The sequence below is a fragment of the Hibiscus syriacus genome, unplaced genomic scaffold (genome assembly GCF_006381635.1).
Source record: "Hibiscus syriacus cultivar Baekdansim isolate YM2019G1 unplaced genomic scaffold, ASM638163v2 tig00112507_pilon, whole genome shotgun sequence".
Lineage (NCBI taxonomy): Eukaryota > Viridiplantae > Streptophyta > Magnoliopsida > Malvales > Malvaceae > Hibiscus > Hibiscus syriacus.
This window is the reverse complement of record NW_024063351.1, coordinates 17,908-30,803: the sequence shown is the minus strand read 5'-3', so window position 1 is coordinate 30,803 and position 12,896 is coordinate 17,908. Positions and strand designations below refer to the sequence as shown.

The following is a 12,896-nucleotide window of genomic DNA, read 5'->3' as shown; positions in this document are numbered from 1 at the left end:
TCAAAACACCCCGTGCAAATCCAAGTGATTAATACTATAGTCAGGATTATGTTAAAACATATTCCCCGTTTAAATTAAATATTGGTAAAGAAGTATAAGCTACTCAAATGCTGCATTTCCTTTATTTCCATCATTACCATAATCAGATAATCTTTCCTTTTCCTTTGCATCTGCATTTGTCATGGCTCAGCGTAGGCAGTTTCCAACTTTTTTTTTGTTTGATCTAATCACTGGAGTTTCCAACCTTTTTGACTCTTCATTTTGTGCACCACTCATACATATCTTACCTCCCACCCCAATCATCACTCAACCATCCCTAGGGAATATAATGACATCCAAAATAACATCCTTCTCCAACTAACCCCCACATTTGGCCATTGCAGTAGTCATGGGGCTCAAAACAAACTCCATTTGGCTCTTTGCCTTTCTCTTTGCACTCTTCTCCATCCTAATTGCTCTGTTCACACTCCCTCCTCCTTCCCAAACACCCATCTCCGTCACCTTCGAAGCTTCCCTCGTCACGAAATTCGTGAGCCAAACCAGCGAATTCATATCCTTGTTAAAAAGGATGGTGTCTAGACATCACCACCGCCGCCACCGTCATCGTCATCACCATCATCGGTGGGGACGTGAGCAGAAATGTGATCACGTCAAATGGATTTCAAACTCGATCGCAAGCAGCCTCATTTATCAATACAAAGTGTCACTTGTATTAACAGTTGACCTAGAGGGTTGCGCTAACTTCAGCACCGTGCAGAAGGCGGTCAACGAAGTTCCGGATTTCAGCCCCACCAAGACACTGATCGTTATTTATTCTGGTACATACAGGTCATTATTTATACATGTGAACCATAGATTGCTAATGCCTATATATACGCATGAAAGTTGAAGTATAAACATTGTGACTTGCGTGATCCAGGGAGAAGGTAGTGATCCATAAGAGCAAATCGAACTTGATAATCCAAGGTGAGGGTTTTCTCAACACAGCAATTGAATGGAATGATACTGCAAATTCCACTGGAGGAACTGTGTCTAGCTCTTCGGTTGCCATATTTGCTCCTAACTTCACAGCTTATAACATTAGCTTTAAGGTAAATCATCACACTTTTTCTTGTAATAGTAATTGGAAGATGGCAATGGTTTTTGAGGAGCTCTCATTGATTAATGGATGAGTGTATTTGTTGCCAATTATCTGAAAAGAATACAGCTCCAGAGCCAATGCCTGGTGAGACTGGACAGCAGGCAGTGGCACTCCGAATTGCGGGGGATCAAGCTGCTTTCTACAATTGTGGATTTTATGGAGCCCAAGACACACTTCTTGATGAGCGTGGGAGACACTATTTCAAAGGATGTTTCATACAAGGTTCCATTGATATCATTTTCGGGAATGCTCGATCACTTTATCAGGTACAACAGTTTTCGGACATCTTATTGTAGCTCGGTTTGTCGTTAAAAGCCTATCATCCATTCTATTTTATCACTGAAAGCGACCAGCCACGTGACAGGGTTGTGTTATCAATTCGATTGCTAAAGAGGGGACGAGTGGAGTTAGCGGATCCATCACAGCTCATGCAAGGCAATCGATAAGTGACCAAACCGGGTTCTCGTTCGTCTACTGCATTGTTCGGGGGACCGGGAGCATCTGGCTCGGACGAGCTTGGGGAGCTTATGCCACCGTCGTGTTTTCCCGAAGTTACATGACTGACGTTGTGGATCCGGTCGGATGGAATGACTGGCGAGACCCCTCTAGAGACCAGTCTGTTATTTTCTTTTCATTCGTTTGATTGAAACTGTGTTTATGTGGCAATCATTTTATCATAATAAAGAATGAACATTTTGATGGTTTCCAGGACTGTGTATTTCGGTGAATACGAGTGTTTGGGACCCGGAGCAAACTACTCACGAAGAGCCTCTTATGGGAAGCAGTTGATGGAATACGAAGCAGCTGAATACATGAACATTTCATATATTGACGGAGATCAATGGCTTCAAGATTAGACCTTCATCTTTATAAAATCATATATCTTCAGGTCCGTATACGCATTCAAACCCTCGGCTAGTTTATGTAAAAATATTGATTTCAAAGAGGAATTTGAGGTGTGAATATATATATATATATATATATATATATATATATATATATATATATATATATATATATATATATATATATGAAATTTAAGAGGAGCCATTTGAATAAGTGTTAAATACCCTTTATTATAGGAAATTATATTGAATTCACCAATGTTATATAAATATTTTTTATTATCAATTTTATATATGATTTTTTTTATTATGAACAGCAAAGAGATTATAAAATAAAATATGTTAAAAATATTTTTAATTTGAGAATAAATATTAAAACACCATTTCAAATGCCATGTTCAAAACTGATAATAGATATCCCTTAGCCATTATAATTATGACTCAAAATGTAAATAATCTGACTTGTTATTGACTCAAATATTTTTAATTTGAGAATAAATATGAATCTAACTTATTATTGACTCAAACTGTAAATAATCCGACTTGTTATTGACCTGATTTGATATTTACCCGACTTGATATTTAACTTACTTATAAGTTATAATTGATGAAGTTGTGAGATTTTGAATTTATAATAAACTATGATAATTAATATTATTACTTTCAAATTTTAAAATAAATTGTTGTTATGATAATTAAATTAATACTTTTTTATATTAATTATAATCCTTATATTATAAATCTTAATTATATTCATTAAATTAATTTTCTTAAACAATTTATTTATTGAACATGATTTTATTAGATTATATAAAATTAATTTAAATATTTATAAATTTAATTTATTTTTTATGTAATAATTAATTAATAATATAAATATAATTTAACATAAAATTTTAAAATATCATATAAGATGAAATTATTTGATATTAAAAATTTATATATATATATTCAAAGTGAATTGTAGGATAAACTTTTTAAAAGAAATTTTTTTGTGTTAAAAATTTGATTTTATTTGGGAATTTAGAGGGAAATCGAGAAATTTTGGGAAGTTGAGACATTGAGAATTTAGAGAGAAATTGAGAAATTTTGAGAATAGAGGGAAAATGATAATTTAGAGGGAAATTAGAGAATTTTGGGAATGAAAGGAAATTGAGAAATTCAGAGAGAATAAAGAAATTTGGGAAGTTGGTGTAGATGATAGTGTCCAACAATATATATTGGGTTAATTAGCCCGTGATACTCCAACAATCATCGATTTTTCATTTTGTAAATTGGTTTTTGATTTATTTTATTTTAGTCATGGTTTAATTGTAATCTCTTTTTGAATTTTGAATTTGATGCAATTTAATCATGTTTACATTTTATTACTTTTAATTTTTTTCTTTCTTTAATGTGCATAATTATTAAATGTAAATTTTAATTTTATAATCTTTTATTTTAGTCACTCATGTTTAATTATATGTATATATATATGTGTGTACTTACATATATACTTATGTCTAATTATGTATATATACATATATATACGCTTGTGTACATACATAACATATATATATACTTACATATACGTATATATTTATAGACTTATATTCTATGTTGGTCAAATAGACTGCTGCAAAACGAGGCGTTAGCACTGACTGGAAAATATTAAATAAAATAATCAATCAGAATGATAACCGTGTCGTGGTAATCCACTGCCTTAGAAGCAAATTCGCCCCGATGTGTGTAATCGCTACAATGGACGAACAACCCCCTGAGGTTAACACGGCTCTCCAAGAATTCGTACACCCGAAAACTGGAGTGAACTTGGTGGTATTGCTCTTCTCTCAACTCAAACAACACTCAAAAGATAGGAGTGTTTCAAAGCAAATGTTTGCTTGGGATATCTCAAAGTGAATGAAATTGCCCTCTATTTATAGGCTAAATAGTGAGGGCAAAATAGTCACTTCCAAAATTACAATTTAATTCTATTAATCATAGAATTAAAAACCTTTAAAAAACTGTTACAAATTGAGCATTACCAACATTCCCCCACTAATGCGAAAGAATTCTTTCGTAAAGATGAGAGCAATGAAGTAAAAACATGAGAAGAGCAATAGCGAGATTAGTTGCTTAAGCACTAGTGAACGTATCTGGAACTAGTACATAGTGATGATGAGCAATCCTTCTCTTAGATAAGTGAAACTAGTCTGGAACTTTCTAAGATTGGGGTAAACTCATAACACACAACTAACCCCTTCATCCACCAAAGTTCTCGATGTGTCTACAAAGAATATATACAAAAACGTATATATGTTTAGCCCTCTTTCCTCAGGATTCTAATAAGTGTACTAGAAAAACGGCCCAACGTTTTTCATAGAAGGTGGCTAATCCTTCTCACTTACGTAGGTTATTTCATCAAATTTATATCAACATAAACCACTCAAACTGAGCTATGAAATAATTAAGAGCTTTTATAATAGCTCAACCTCACAAAGGGTATGGTGACTTTCTTCAAGTTCATTATTAATGAACCACCCAAACTCTGGGATAAGAAGTCATTAAGAATAAATATTCAGCCTCATAATTCGGTGAATTCAATATGTCATTCTCACTAGGAACTCCCATTCAATATGTCCTTCTCACTAGGAACCTCTTGGGTTTGAATTCATTAAGAGTTTAATAAAACTCATCCTCTCAAGCGGTAAGTTCATCTAGTCCTTCGCGATTAGAACTACCCACTCAACTCTGGGTTATGAACTTATTAAGAATAGATATTCAACCAAAATCGGTAAATTCATCAAGTCTTTCTCACTAAGACCACCCAAAGCCTGGGCTATGAATTTATTAAGAGCAATTAAGCTCATCCTGGGCATGCACATTATTCATCATAGGGATAGGTAGTAGGAATGTGCACTATGAGTCTTTCCATGGTTTCGTTTGACCACATGGAACTTAGATAACTAAGTTGGGTATCCACCATGAATTCCTCAACCAATGGGCTTTAGGCCCATCCCCCTCGACGAATCTAGGACCAGCTTCCGACTTAACCCTTTGGTAAGCGGATCTGCTAGGTTCCTTTCCGACTTCACATACTCTAAAGAGAGCACTCCATTCTTTATTAAGTGTCTAACTGATTCATGTCTTATGCGAATGTGTCTTTTCTTACCATTGTAAGCTTGGTTCTTAGCCACACATATCGCAGCTTGTGAATCACACAACAATGAAACTGAAGGAGTCGGTCTTCCCCACAACGGAATATCTGCTAACAATCTTCTGAGCCACTCGGCTTCTTGCCCAGCTAGGTCAAGAGCTTATAAACTCTGTCTCCATGGTAGAACGAGCAATACAAGTCTGCTTTGATGATTTACATGAGATTGCTGCTCCACCCAAAGTAAAAACATACCCGCTCGTAGAGCTTACCTCATCATTATCAGAAACCCAGTTGGCATCACAATATCCTTCTAGTACCGCAGGAAAGCCAACAAATTCAAGTTTCCAATCCAAAGTACCCTTAAGATACTTCAGTAAGCGTTTAAGAGCAATCTAGTGCTCACCACTCGGATTATGAGTATATCTGCTTAGTCTACTCACAGCATAAGCAATATCAGGCCGAGTATAGTTCTTTAAGAACATTAAAATTCTGATTAATTTAGCATATTATGTTTGGGAAACGCTACTTCCTTTATTCTTAAAGAGATATATGCTAGTGTCACAAGAGTTCGAACAGGGACGACGTCAAAACTGTCAAATTTCTTTAACACTTTCTCAAGATAGTGTGCTTGACATAAAGAAAATCCCTTTCCAGTAAGTTTGACTCCTAAGATTACATCAACTTCTCCCAGATCCATCATCTCAAATTTAGTGGACAAGAAACCGTTTGTTTTGTTAATGGACTCAATGTTAGAACTGAAAATCAACATGTCATCAACATACAAAACTTATGATGATGCAATCAGTATCAAACATCATCGAATACACGCAAGCATCCAAACCATTCACAACAAAACCAAAACTAAGTATAGTTTTATGAAATTTCTTGTACCATTGTTCTCATATAGATCTCCTCATCTAGATCTCCATTCAAAAATGCAGTCTTAACATCCATTTGATGTACTTGCAACTTATGAATGGAGGCTAGTGAAAATAATGCACGGATCGTTGAGATGTTCATAATGGGAGAGTAAGAATCAAAGTAGTTTAAAACAAACTTTTGAGTGAACCCTTTGACAACTAGCCTTGCCTTGTACCACTGGATCAAATCATCTGGTCTCATTTTCTTCCAGAAGATTCATTTGCTACAGATTGGTTTAAATCCTCTAGGCAAGTCAACTAATTCCCAAGTATGATTAGACATTATCGATTCTAGTTCATCATTAATAGCGCTTTTCTAGAACTAGTATCGATAGATCTTATAGCCTTTTTAGGATCCTTATATAATATTTAAGCTATATGATCAGAAAGAGAGTCTAAATCATTTATCTCAGAAATAAAGGAAGTGATAAAATTTGGTCCAAATAGCCTTTTACTTCTTCTAGTCTCGAAATCAATTTCTTGAGAAGGCCTAGCAGGAATACTAGAAGAAGTTGATAGAATATTTTCTATTTGAGTTTATGCATTTAATCTACATTTTAAGACACCCACACATTTCTAACATTTTAGGATATCCTAAGTGTCTTATAAAACGTGTAAACAAATACTCAATCATACTAGAGTAAAGTTTGTTATGAGTTTTAGCCATAAAACTATATTTTAACAAACTCAAGTTTTGTTTACACATAATTATATTCTCAAAGTTTTGAGAAGTTACAAATCATTAAGATTAAAATGCATAAACCAATATGAAATTCTTTATGACTTTTCCTCATTCAAAATGAATTTCGATTTTTTCCTAACATCAGGAAAAAATGATCTCAAGTTTAAAACAAGAGATTTTAGCACAACTGAAATAGATAATCTCTTTTCTTTCCTCTACTTAGGAAAATCACTTAAAGAGATTTAATAGCTACAACACACTTTTAGTAGCAATAGATTATATCATATACTCATTCATGATATTCAACATATTAGCCTTAAAGAGATCATCATATATTTTATTTACTATGACTAAATTTGGTATTCCGCTCAACCAAATTAATCTCTACTCTTTTAACTTCTGCACTAAGTTTGTAAGAGTTTTTATCTTGTCATAGTATTGGAATAGTGAGCATAGTAATGAACAATGCACCAGGTAGGTTTCTATGAAAGAGAGGTGGTGCACTAGGCACGCTTAAGTACCAAGTCTTCATAGAACCAATCCTAGACATGCACTTTCATACTCATCACACTTCTTTCCAATAAATCATTTGTGAATTTTCTCTTTCTTTAAATAAGATCTCTTTAAAGAATTATGCTTGATACTTTTACTCACAATAGTATCTTATTAAGCATATAAATTTTGGGCTCAAACTACTGCCTTAGCCTTAGTAGTACTACCTTAGTCTTTAATAGTGGTTTTATCTCATTTTATAGTATCCACTGAGTTTTAAAGACTATCTTAAAGGCTCATGCAATCTAATTCATGTATTTAAAAGGCATGAATTAACAGGCAACAAGTCTAAACAATCTGACCTCACAGGTAGAATCACAATTCCAAATAGACTTGTTCATTCTCACCATGCATGCAACTTTATTCTTTGCATCATCATATTCATGATTCTCCAAAATTACAACCATCCTGTTATCTTTATAAATTTCTCAAAAGAAATTATTAGTATGATAAAATTTATTTTCAACTTAATATTCAGAAACTGAATAATCTTACTCCCACATGAAAATAAATAATTTCATATTTCCACATGAAACAAATATCATACATGCATTATCTCTCATATCAAAATGTCAATGTTCATAACATTATAGATATGTCACTTCTTGATTATATCATGCAAGTTTCAAAATTGAACGTTTAAAAATACTAACATTTATATAGCTATCAACTAATATTTATATAGCTATTTAATAAATCGTTCAATCTACTATTGAAACTTAAAACATTTAGATCATATAATGACTACAATCAACATTCATGTATAAGACTAAATGTCATGAAACCCCCATCAATAAATGTGTAATCATGTATAACTTTAAAGTATTTTAACCAACAAATTTTAAAGTTATAACCGTTACAATTGATTTAAATAACCATAAAACTACTTCAAATGCTATAATTTAATAGCATATTAATGATTTTTTTTAAATCAAAAAATTCAAAAACCTTCCTTATCATTACAAAAACCGTTATGGCTAAATCAAATAAATCAATTGCATTTTATAATTAATCCACTAAGATAACATCTCCAAATAGTGAAACGGTTATTAATTTTTCCACAAAATTAACCATCCAATAAGCATACATAACTGACCCTATTATTAAAGGTGGAATTTTCTTTAAAACATTATTTCCCCTGAATCATCAATGCACCGTTTGTATAAAACTTATATTGATATTATAATTAAAAACCCTCAAGCAGTGATTCTGCCGTTTCCTATCGAAAAGCTTTAACAAAACTTTACCATTCTAAAGGCCTTCAACAATGAAACCGAAAGCTATTGAAAAGCTTTTCCAAAGTACAATTAATTTAGGGGAAAATGTTTGCATTTTTAAAACACTTATGATTTAAGAAAACGTTTATACAAAAACGTTCATATGATCTAAAGTGTTCTTGCGAACCAAATTATAATGCAAACAAAATAGTAATAACTATATACCATATTCGATTTTCTTACCGATAATTTCCAGTGATCATAGAATCCATCTTTCTTCACAACACGAACAATTCACTATTTTATTATAAATATTGTTCAATAAAATGTTTAATGATAAAATATTTCTCCTTTGAACAAATAAACGTTTTATGCTTCCTCCTACTACCAAGGAATCGAACAGTTATTTTCATATAATAACTTTATATCAATGCATTAATAGTTTATAACCATGCATTTTAATGAATTGCGATCAAGTTAATTGCTTTATGTATATGCATTAATCTCATGCATTTAATCTCGTGTATTAATATGCATTATTATGCATTAACGTTAAATTACCATAAGTTTCGAATGCCTTTAAGCACCTATTTTTAATTCCTTTAAAGCCAATGTCATGCAATTCTTGATCTTAGCACAATTATGCACTGAAAGCTCTTAAGTTTCAAACGCATGATTTAAAACATATTTGACGTTTAGATATATTGTTCGTACTAACCTTTTGATTCTTACCATTCCGAGAAGTGGAATGGATTCCAAATTTGCAAAGTAAAGACACGATCTCATGCAGTGCCATCCATATTCGATTTGGAAAATTGATCTACCTTTGTAAGAATCACGTGTTAACAGCAGTATAATGAATTTGCTTCTAAATTGTTGGTCAAATAGACTGCTGCAAAACGAGGCGTTAGCACTGACTGGAAAATATTAAATAAAATAATCAATCAGAATGATAACCGTGTCGTGGTAATCCACTGCCTTAGAAGCAAATTCGCCCCGATGTGTGTAATCGCTACAATGGACGAACAACCCCCTGAGGTTAACACGGCTCTCCAAGAATTCGTACACCCGAAAACTGGAGTGAACTTGGTGGTATTGCTCTTCTCTCAACTCAAACAACACTCAAAAGATAGGAGTGTTTCAAAGCAAATGTTTGCTTGGGATATCTCAAAGTGAATGAAATTGCCCTCTATTTATAGGCTAAATAGTGAGGGCAAAATAGTCACTTCCAAAATTACAATTTAATTCTATTAATCATAGAATTAAAAACCTTTAAAAAACTGTTACAAATTGAGCATTACCAACATTCTATATTTTATACTTATATATTTATACTTCTGTATATATATATATATATATATATATATATAATAAACTTATGCATAATATATATTTATAAATATACTTATGCATATATGTGTGTGTACACTTTTATATATATAAGTATAAATATACATAAGTATATATATAATATTAATATATATGCATATATTATTTTTCCTTATATTTTTATAATAAATTATGACATGTATAAATATATATATATACACATGGATCATACATACATGCACACACACATATATATATATATATATATATATATATATAATAACTAATTCATTTAGAATCAATGAAGCACTTTCGTTTACTTGAATTCTTTTAGAATTCGTATAACCAATTCGCAATGAACTCATATTCGTTTATTATTGATCGTTGGTCACTTACCAACCAGCTTGAACTATAAGCTGTAGATTAAAGCGTTACGTGCACATATGCAAGGAACGAAGGTTGTTTGGCTTACGCCAAATATTAGATACAAACAACATATTAAGCAAAAGAATCACAACTTCTTACAACGCATATTAATATATAACTTAATTATATGCCGTTAAACAACATGTTAAGAATATTAAAACAAGGGGAAATGATCACGTGTTGCAGTTTTAATATACGACTAAAAAAAGGCGTTATCGGTTTTGTTATTATTTAAATAACAAAAGCGGTAAAAAATTATCAGAAACATTATTATTTCTATCAGTTTGTTATTATTGGGTGCTTTATCGGTTTTGTTATTTTTTTCTACCGGTTTTGTTATTTTTTTATATCGGTTTTGTTATTATTAGGCACTTTACTGGAAATGTTAAAAAATATTGATGTTTTAGGTATAAATAAAAATGTTTTAAGTAATTTTTTATCGGTTTTGTTATTTAAATAAGGGTAAACTACGCCAATGATAACTGATGTTTGGGCAAGTTTTTGTTTTCACCACTAATGTTTCAAAAGTTACAAATCGGTCACTAACGTTATCGTTTGTGACAAATTGGTCACTCGCCGTTAACAGCCGTTAAGAGACGTCACGAAAAATACACGTGGACTGTTAACTGCTTACGTGGATTGTTTGACCGCCACAGTGGAGAACCTTACTTCTTCCTATGACCGGTGTTTTACCAAAAATTTAAAAAAATAATTAAACAATTGGGTAAATTTCATGAATGAAACTATAGCCCTCCATTACCACAATTTTACCCAAATCTTTCTTCTTCTTCTTCTTCTTCGTCAATTCTAATGGAAACCCAATCTTCCTCTTTCTCTAATGTACAATCATACCTCCATGCCTTGGCCCATACCCCTCATTGATTTGCTCGCCGTGCACCCTCTGTTTCTTCCTCCTACGAAGAACTCAACCAGATAAAGGCCCGTTCCAGCTCCGACATGCGAAAAACCCTCTGTTGGTTAGATTTAGTTGGCCTCAGAATCGGAGGTATAGTCGGAGTCGGTGTGTTCATCACCACCGACAGAGTTACTCGCCTCTACATTGGCCCTACTGTTGTTATCTCTTAGGCCATTGCCGAACTCTGTGCCCTCCTCTCCGCCTTCTACTACACCGAGTTCGCCGTCCACATGTCCGTCTCCGACGGTACCGTCAGCTACCTTAGGTGAGTTCGCCGCATTCATGACCGGGGCCAACTTATCATGGTTATTTGAGGAATCAGTAAGTTGCATAATTCAAAAAGAGATTGGGGAATATGTAGAATTCATGTGAATTAGTGGACAAAAAATGGTTTTCCTTCGCTGCAAAAAGTCGTCTGGTTTTTCGAATCAGTACAAATCAATCCAACCTCACTTCACTTCTAAACTATTACTAATGGCAGTGATAGTGGTGGAGACCAACAAAAAAGATAAAATTTAAATGGATTTGTGTATCCCCTTCCTTTTTAACAATCAATATATTTTTAAATTATATAATGATAGCATCTTCCTGTTTATCTTCATCTTCTTCTCCATTTCACCACACTATTGTTTTAGTAAAGACTAGAGCTTGATGGAAAAGTTAGAGTCCGCAGTTGGCTTGGCTTCTTCGAAACGCCGTCGAAAATGGCACCTCAACGTCAATCTGCGTCAACAATTCAACACACAATCACTCATAAAATACATTTACATAACTAAGCTTACCTACACTGCTAAACGTAGTTGAATAAACAAAAATTTATCAATATACTAAAAATTTGTTATTTACCATATCGTAAGGTAGCAACATGGACATGGAGACCGCCATGAGGCAGTAAAGAATGGTGACGATGATGACGAAGCCTAATACACCGATTGGAATATCCTTTAATGGATTACAAACCTCCTCGGCCATCGCCAATACGGCGTCGGATCCGATGTAACTTAAATAAACCATAGAAGCTCCATTGAAGACACCGGAGATGTCGTTGAGGAAGAAACCAGACGGATTCTGGGGATTCGTCGGGCGGGTGAAATTGTTCGAATCGCCTCTCCAAAACCCCATCAATATAACGAAAGTTATGAAGATGATATGTAATGCGGTGAGAATCATGTTGACGATGGAGCTTTCTCTGGTGCGGTAACAGATAAAGAGCGTGATGATTAGTATGACGACCGAAGCTACGATGTTGATTTCGTTGAATCCGCTGGGAAGAAATGGGAGAACGAATCTCCATTTCGTCGTAGGAATACCCATTGCGGTGGCTAAATAGGAGGTGAGTCCCCTGGCTACGGCGGCGTTCGACATGACGTATTCAATTATTAAGTTGGCCCCGATCATGAATGCGGCGAACTCACCGAAGGTAGCTGAAGGTACCACCGGAGACGAGCATGTGGATGGCGAACTCGGTGTAGCTGAAGTTGGCCCCCATCGTCCTCCTTCTACTCTGTATCTCCATATCCATAAACACCCAAATATGGAAAAAAACAAAAAGGAAAAAAATAAGTTGAAAGTAGCTGCCCCAAAGGTTAGGGCAAGAAGAAGAAAAAGAAAACGAAATAGAGGAGTTGAGAAGAGGTTGACACTAATATCCTGCAGAAAGCTCCACCAACCTTTCATTATTATTATAACGCCCACGAATCTTGAAAAATCGAAAACAAAAGAATGGGGGGAA

General features: G+C 33.7%; 1 protein-coding gene and 1 pseudogene across 1 annotated transcript; one reads left to right on the top strand and one right to left on the bottom strand.

Annotated features, from left to right (window-relative positions):
* The first annotated feature begins 350 nt into the window (after positions 1–350).
* LOC120181030 (probable pectinesterase 15) lies at positions 351–2,044 on the top strand. Its single transcript, XM_039186270.1, has 5 exons — positions 351–828; positions 920–1,091; positions 1,201–1,407; positions 1,506–1,756; positions 1,851–2,044. Exons 1-5 carry the CDS (start codon positions 389–391, stop codon positions 1,996–1,998), a joined length of 1,218 nt encoding a protein of 405 aa, XP_039042201.1. The 5' UTR covers positions 351–388; the 3' UTR covers positions 1,999–2,044.
* A 9,780-nt stretch (positions 2,045–11,824) lies between these two features.
* On the bottom strand, positions 11,825–12,680 carry LOC120181042 (annotated as a pseudogene).
* Positions 12,681–12,896: the final 216 nt, after the last annotated feature.

Coding starts and splice junctions, on each gene's coding strand:
- LOC120181030 (XM_039186270.1), top strand. CDS start 389: ATGGGGCTCAAAACAAACTCCATTTGGCTCTTTGCCTTTCTCTTTGCA. Junction 1,408..1,505: donor ATGCTCGATCACTTTATCAG/GTACAACAGTTT, acceptor GCCACGTGACAG/GGTTGTGTTATCAATTCGAT. Junction 1,757..1,850: donor CGAGACCCCTCTAGAGACCA/GTCTGTTATTTT, acceptor GATGGTTTCCAG/GACTGTGTATTTCGGTGAAT.